The sequence below is a fragment of the Mus pahari genome, chromosome 19 (genome assembly GCF_900095145.1).
Source record: "Mus pahari chromosome 19, PAHARI_EIJ_v1.1, whole genome shotgun sequence".
NCBI classification, from domain to species: domain Eukaryota; kingdom Metazoa; phylum Chordata; class Mammalia; order Rodentia; family Muridae; genus Mus; species Mus pahari.
Genome location: NC_034608.1, coordinates 20,134,877 through 20,142,787, shown reverse-complemented (window position 1 = coordinate 20,142,787; position 7,911 = coordinate 20,134,877). Strand labels below are relative to the sequence as shown.

Genomic DNA, 7,911 nt, shown 5'->3' with positions numbered 1-7,911 from the left:
GAAGATTAAGGCCACGTGTCTGCCCATCTCTTCTCCCATCCTTGCATGACCTTAGGGGTTGAAAGTCTTGCCCAGGGACAGAGGGGCCCCAGGACTTCAGCGCTGGAATCCACACCAGCAACTCTGCTTTTTCACCATGTTTAATTTGGTATCAGAAGAGCACCAATAAATAGTTCCTTCCACCCCTGTGCTCTTCCTCCTGCCCCCAGGCGGGGCCTCCAGGGCCTGGCGATGCCGCTGCTGGAAGCCACCGGCAGCCCAGACCTCCACGGCTCAGGCCAGCTGAGCCAGAGCGGCTGCAGAGATCCCAGGAGAAGGCCGAAGGGGCGGGGCCTCGAAGGCCGGAAGGTGCGTCTTAGGGGCGCAGGGACCTCCTTTCTCAGAGGGCGGGGCCGCTCAGGGGGTCAGGGGGCGTGGTTTTCGTCCGCCGCTGTCACGATGACGTCCATCCAAATTCGCATGGCTTCCGGGCTGGGGGCCACCATATAGAAAAGGCGTTCGTAGGTCTTGACGCAGAAGGTCAGGCGGGGGCTGGGGCTCTGGAATAAGCAAGGAGAGAGGGTGGCTGGATCACTGTCTCCCTAAACCGGGCTAGAATGCCTGCTCCCTTTTCTTTCTTTTTTCGAGACAACGTTTCAATGGCTGGCCTGGCTGGCCTCGAACTCAGATATCTACCTGTCTCTGGCACCTCAGTGTGGGGATAATGGTGTGTGCCACCATACCTGGCTTTTTAATTTTTTTTTTATTTTATTTTTTTATTTTTCAAGACAGGGTTTCTCTGTGTAGCCCTGGCTGCCCTGGAACTCACTTTGTAGACCAGGCTGGCCTCGAACTCAGAAATCCGCCTGCCTCTGCCTCCCGAGTGCTGGGATTAAAGGCGTGCGCCACCACAACCAGCTTGGCTTTTTAATTTTTATTTTCGTTTTTACACCGCCTCTTTTTTTTGAAAGCGAGTTTGACTTGTAGCTCAGGCTAGCTTCGGACTTGCTGCTCAGCCTCCTGGGGGCTGAGATGACACCATTCCTAGCTGGAGCCCATTTACTGACCACCAAATGGGTAAACCCCCTTCTTATATCCATTATGTTTTTGTCCCAAGGGAAGGGGCTGAAATGTGACCGGTTGTTGTTGTTGTTGTAGTTGTAGTTATTGTTATAGTAGTTGTTTGTTTTGTTTTGTAAGAAAAAAACTAAGACTTGAGTTTTTTTTTTTAATCAGCTGGGATTCTGATGTGGTCCTTAAAACCCCATAGCTGGGGGTTGGAGATGGATCAGCAGCTGAGAGCACTGGCTGCTCTTGGAGAAGACTAAGGTTTAGTTCCCAGTACCCACACGGTGCTCACAAACCTCTGTAATGCCAGTTCCTGAGGACCCGATGACCTCCTCTGACCTCTGAGGGTATAGACATATATATGCAGGCATAACATCCATACACATGAGATAAAGTAAATCTGTAAGATGTATTTTAAAACCGCTGGATGGTGATGGCACACAACTTTCGTCCTAGCACTTGGGAGGCAGAGGCGGGTAGAGCTCTGTGAGTTTGAGGCCAGCCAGTGCTACAGAGCTAGTTCCAGTACAGCCAGGGCCACACAGAGAAACCCCGACTCAAAAATTAATTAATTAATTAATTAATTAGGAAAGGGACAAGAAAAAGAAAACCAACCAACCATGGTTGGCTCCTTTCCAAAGAGGATTCTAAAGTACCAGCCGCCAATATCTCTTTCGGCCCTTATGGTTTGTCTCCCTTATACCCAGGGCCTCCAGCTTGGGGACGCTCCTGCCCTTGCCTCTTGAGTGCTGGACTTACAAGCATATGCTAAACCAGAATCTGACGCCCCCACCCCCACCCCCTCTCTCCAGGGTCTCCATGGAACCCTGACTGCTCTGGAACTCACTATGTTTTCTAGGCTGGCTTCACACTCAGAGATCCACCCGCCTCTGCCTTCCTGGTGCCGAGGGTACCGCTGTGTGTCACTGTGTCCAGTGCACACGATGCTGGGGCTCGACCTCGGGGCTCGACCTCGGGGCTCTGTGCATGCTAGACGAGCTCTCTACCGACTGAGTGCACAGTGCACCCCCCAGGCTCTGAGCTTTAGTTATGCACCAGTGCTGGGCCATGAGTATAGCCAGAGTGGCTTTCCCCTGGGTGACCTAGAGATAGTCTGAGGCTGACTGAAGTTTGGCCATGGGCACTCAGGAGGAAGGTATCGTGGCCCTGAGTGAGAGGTCACCTTGAAGGCACAGCGTAAGTGGTCATAGTACACTTCCTCGATGGCCTGGAAATAGATGACGCCTTTAAGCTTGGTCTCTTCCTTGTCTGGCAGGAAGAAAGAGAGGAAACAGATCTAGTTAGAGACACTCTGTGTGTGTGTGTGTGTGTGTGTGTGTGTGTGTGTGTGTGTGTGTACTGCAGTCATTGGGCACTAGTATAGATTATGACAATGTGATAACCCCAAGGCTGGAGGGAGGTGGATGTCTATGCTGGATGTGAGACAGACAGGTTCAGAGACTACAGAAGCCTGGAGATGGGTCCAGGGAAGGAAGTCCTGGAGCACCTGGGTCCCTCTGGAAAGAAGGGATATTCTGGACTCTGAGTGTTGAGTGGGTGGGTCACCGTCATGGGTCTAGGCTCCCATCTGGAGCCAGATCTGATCTAAACTCCTCTGTGTTGATGAGTAGAAGCTGGGAGGGATTCTGGGTGGCTTAGGGAGGAGGGGTTTGGGAGTTGTGTGATGACAGGCTTAGCCTAGACTCTATAGAGTGTATGGAAGGGGTTGGGAGCCTAACCCCTGGTCCAGTGGCAGCCGGGAAGTGGGGGGTGGGAGAGGGGAGCGGGGGGGGGGGGGGGGAGAGAGAGGGGGGGGGGGGGGGGGGGGGGGACGGGTGTGTGTCTTGATTTTCCAGCCCCTGGCCTCCCAGCTTACCCGCATAGTAAGCCAGACGGCGCGCCTGCCGGTCGAAGCAGAACCAGCGTTTCCTCCAAGTTTTGATGCGGCCACCCATCTTCACCAGGGGCCCACGACAGCAGCCCCCGGACACCCGCAAGTGAGGGCAGCTTTCCGGATTGTGGCCCCAGCGTTCCAGGTGCTGTGGGAGGTCCAGGACCTGGGGACCTGGAGGGCTTGGTGGGGGTGGGGGTGGGGGCGGGGGCGGGGCCGGGGCCGGGGCCGGGGCCTGCAGAGCACAGAGAAGGGGTCATTGAGCAAAAATAGGGATCGCAGCGTAGACAACGAGCTCCATGCAGCCTTTGCAAAGATACTAACACCCACCATCGTGAAGCCAGGCGTGTGTGGCTCACCGGGGAGGCTGAGAGGCAGGACTGTCATGATTTGGAGGGCTGATTAAAAGCAAGGAAACAGAGAATGTGTGTGGATGCCTGTCATCTCAGCACTAGGAAACAGAGGTAGGAGGATCAGAAGTTCAAGGTTATCCTCGGCTCCATAGTGAGTTCAAAGCCAGCCTGGGCTACAAAGAGCATCTCAAAGGCCAAACCAAAACTAAAGATAAAGTCTCCATTTGACACAAGAGTAGCATCAGTCACAGAGTTTGTGAGGCAGTGAACCTTACCTACCTAGTGAGCCACTTTCATGGACTGTGTCCACCTGAGAGATCCCCAGTTCCCTACAGTGAACATGGCGTAGCTCAGCACCCTGCCCACCAGTCAGCCCTTGATCGTGGAGGCTTGAATCTCAGAGACATGCTTGTCTGTGCACAGGAGCACGGCAGGGACACACAATGTACTCCACAGGGGCTGCTTAATAAATGATGTTACTGGTGTTGCATTTTTAATGAGGGCAGGTTTGTGCAGAACAACCCTGAAGGGTACGATGCCCTTCCTGCTCCCTGGCTCTCTGAGGTGGGAGGGCCATGCTGGCTCTGTAGTGGAGGACAATCTTTGAATTTCTGATCTTCCTTCGCCTGCCTCCCGAGTGCTGGGATTCCAGGCATAAATCACCACAACTGGTTTATGTAGTTCGGGGGATAGAACTCGGGCCTTAGTGCCACATTTCTTGAGTCTTTCTATAATTAACTTTTTTAAACTGCCACAAATGTTTACTCTTCGTCTATAATAAGAGCTGAAATAGTTACTGGCATACGGAAAGGAAGAAAAAGACAAGAGGAGAAAGACCTGGGATCATAGCTCAGGGTGCGGCTTGTGAGTCACACACAGGCTGCAAAGCAATCCAAACATACGGAAAAAAGGACATGGGGATGGGGGGGTCATGCAGCTGGGAAAAGGCGCTTGCCACCAACCCTGATGGTATGAGTTCGATCCCTGGGACCCACGCACGTAGTGGAAGTTGAGAAGTGACTTCCACAAGTCCTCTGACCTCCACATGTACACTGAGGCGCCTGCTCACCTGCCTGACTACACACGACTTCGGTAAATAAATAGTTAAAAGAAAAAAAAAGTATGGAGCTGGAGAGATGGGTCAGCAGTTAAGGGCACCGACTGCTCTTCCAGAGGTCCTGAGTTCAAATCCCAGCAACTACATGGTGGCTCACAACCATCTGTAATGGGATCTGATGCTCTCTTCAGGTGTGTCTGAAGACAGCTACAGTGTACTCATATAAATAAAATAAATAAATCTTAAAAAAAAAAAAATGGAGTCAGTTACCTAAGCAAAGACTGTGCACTCGGGATTGAAACCTGAGTAGGAACGGAACCATTGGACTTCTCTCTAAGGGTGGAGCGGGACCCTTTTGCTTGGAGGACAGGAGACGGTGGTGTATAATAAAAGGCAAAAGCCAAGAGACACAAGCACCCAGAAGGGACAGAGGGGACTAACCATGATGGCAGGAACGGCAGGGCCTGTGGAACTTTCTCGGCTTTTTTTCATCCCTTCCTGTGGATTAATGAGGGAGAATCAAACAGGATCCCAACTGGTAAGACAGAGAAATGTCTGAATAAGGGGGACCCCTGTAGATAATACAGAGGTCTGAGGGAGGAGGACTGGGGACTGGAGCCCTGGGTCTGAGGGAGGAGGACTGGGGACTGGAGCCCTGGGTCTGAGGGAGGAGGGCTGGGGACTGGAGCCCTGGGTCTGAGGGAGGAGGGCTGGGGACTGGANCCCTGGGTCTGAGGGAGGAGGGCTGGGGACTGGAGCCCTGGGTCTGAGGGAGGAGGGCTGGGCCTGGACCCCTGGGTCTGAGGGAGGAGGGCTGGGTCTGGACCCCTGGGTCTGAGGGAGGAGGGCTGGGTCTGGACTTGTGCATGTAAAGGAGTGGGGTCAGACGCCCTTTCTAAGCAGCAGGGCCTGCAGTCTCACCCTGTCCCTGAGCAGCCGTTCCCTCTCGGCCACAGCCAGCTGCAGGAGGCGCTCCATGTGTGCAATGTCTGAACGAAGCACCGAGTGTCTAAGCGGGCAGAGGGAGCAGAGATAGGCTGGTTACCTCGGCCGGCCTCCTCCTCCCTCTCCCCCGTCGCCCCCTCTCACGCCTCCTCACCTACTCCCAGGGCCACAGTTGAGCAGCTGATAGAGAGGGTGTCTCCCAGGGGTCCCCACAGCTTGCGTAAGAGCCGAGGCCTCCAGAGGTCCTGAGGAAGAGGCACGGGATGTGGGGGCCAGCTGTTTCCTCCCTCCCCCCTCTATTTCTCCAGCCAACACCCAAGCAGTTTTTCCATCCTCTGCCTAGGATGGCTGGGGGCAGGGGCAGGAGGGGAACAGAAGGGTCCTTGCCTGTGCAGTGGAGGGACAAAGGTCGGGAGGATCCCCTCTGGCTGGCCCTGTCTCCCCTCCTCCGGGGTAGACTTCCTGTCCTCTGGAGACCAATAGACCCCTGAAAACAAACAACAGTGTTTGTAAGGTAAAGCTGCCCCAGAAGTGCGTAGGATAATGGCTTCACTGGCAGCTGTATGTTCTGGGGTGAGTGGGTGGAAAGGCTCCAGCTCTATCAGTCAGTTAACCCGTTAGTGCATTCGTGATCTGATGGCATCACTTGGAGGTGGTGCACACTACAAGACGGGCCCTGTGTGGCGAACAAGCACTGGTGACATGACTCGGAAAGAGTTGGCATGCAAGCATGAGAACCAGACATCCACCCATGCAGGAAGGGTCATCGTCCAGCAAGATGGCTCAAGCCCAGGCTGCCAAGTCTAATGCCTGAGTTCAAGTCCTGTGGCGGGTGGTGTTCAGGGTACGTATGCCTAATCGTGCCATGCGTTCCACCCCGCACTCGGCACCCCAGTCAATAAACAAACAAATGTGAGAAAGAAAATCGGGTGGTGGCCTCTGGGGAGGCAGAAACAGATGGATACCTGGATATTACTTGTCTAGCCTGATCTGTGAACCTCAGAACCCAGTGAGAGACCCCACCTCAAAAACAGGGGGTGGGGGGAGAGGGCTGGAGAGACGGGTCAGAAGTTAAGAGCACTTACTGTTCATGCAGACAACCCAAGCTTAGCCCCAAGCATCCATGTCTGGCAGCTCACAACCACCAGTAACTCCACTTTCAGGGGAATCAAATGCCCTCTTCTGGTCTCTGTGGGTACTGCACTCATGTGCACATACTCACCCAGGCATGGGCATGTGTGGGCACGCCGCGCGCGCGCGCGCACACACACACACACACACACACACACACACGCACACACTTAGGGGTCAGGGGCACTGAGTGATGGCTAAGAACACATACAGCAGTACCAGAGGCCCGATCAGGATAGCCTCGAACTCACAGACATCCACTGCCTGTCTCTGGAGTGCTGGGATTAAAGGTGGGTGGCACCACCACACCTGGCAAGAAATAAATCTTTAAAATCAACCAAACTCCTCAGGAGCCGGAGCAGAGTTAACTCTGGCATCCACATGGGCATCTTCGCACACATAAACAGGAACACACATTCCAACAAGAGATGGTGTCTCTCTGTAGAAGTAGGTTTCTTAGGGCATCTCCTGAGCAGGTTTATACACACACACGCACACACACACACACACACACACGCACACGTGCTCTCTGCTCCCTGAGCAGGTTTATCCACACACATGCGCGCGCGCACACACACGCACACGCATGCACACACACATGCATACACGCACGCACACACACACACGCATGCACACTCACACACACGCACGTGCTCTCTGCTCCCTGAGCAGGTTTATCCACACACATGCACACACACACACACACACGCACACTCACACGCACACACACACTTGTGCTCTCTGCTCCCTGAGCAGGTTTATCCACACACACGCACACGCACACACACACACACACACTTGTGCTCTCTGCTTCCCCTGCTCTGTTAGGCCCTTCTACCATAATGCCGTGCTTCAGCTCACAGCAGACTCAGCAAGCATGGAGACCCGTGCACCTGTGGATCCAGAGGTCACAGAGTACAGCCTAGGAAAGGCACCAGATAACTGTCCCATCTCAGGGCACTGAGGCCCTAACTTTAACTCCCAGCATCAGAGAAAAAAAAATTAAAGAACTGGGGATATTTCTCAGTAGAGTGCTGGCCCAACAAAACCCTGGGTTTGACCCCAGCATCACATATAACTGAGTATGGTGGTACACGCACATCTCTAACCCTAGCACTCGAGCAGTCCAGTATGGTTGAAGCTAGCCCGGGCTATATGAGAGCCTGCATAAAAAAAATTTTAAGTTTGTTATCTACTTAATTTCACGTAGCTGGCCATGGCTCTGTATCCCCAGACCCAATACACCGTGGACAGAAACTGCCAAAACAAGACAGCATGCCGGCTACTGGCAGAACATGACCTCCCGTTGGAGATTAAGAGTCATCTAGAGGGTTAGAGAGATGGAGCAGCGGTTAAAAAGCACTGGCTGCTCTTCCAAAGGTCCTGAGTTCAATTCCCAGCTACCACATGGTGGCTCACAACCATCTGTAATGGGATCTGATGCCCTATTCTGGCCTGCAGGTGTACATGCAGATATATATATATAT

The 7,911-nt window shown here is 53.5% G+C and overlaps 1 protein-coding gene across 1 annotated transcript in view; it reads right to left on the bottom strand.

Moving 5' to 3' along the window:
- Nucleotides 1–231: 231 nt before the first annotated feature.
- Phldb3 (pleckstrin homology like domain family B member 3) overlaps nt 232–7,911 on the bottom strand; it is an 18,706-nt gene continuing 11,026 nt past the window's right edge. The window contains exons 9-15 of the mRNA XM_021219830.2: nt 5,681–5,780; nt 5,448–5,538; nt 5,270–5,357; nt 4,792–4,846; nt 2,924–3,163; nt 2,231–2,316; nt 232–539 (exon numbers count right to left, since the gene is read on the bottom strand). Coding sequence (XP_021075489.1) covers nt 405–539; nt 2,231–2,316; nt 2,924–3,163; nt 4,792–4,846; nt 5,270–5,357; nt 5,448–5,538; nt 5,681–5,780 — 795 coding nt within the window. The 3' untranslated portion in view covers nt 232–404. The remainder of the gene's footprint in view (nt 540–2,230; nt 2,317–2,923; nt 3,164–4,791; nt 4,847–5,269; nt 5,358–5,447; nt 5,539–5,680; nt 5,781–7,911) is intronic.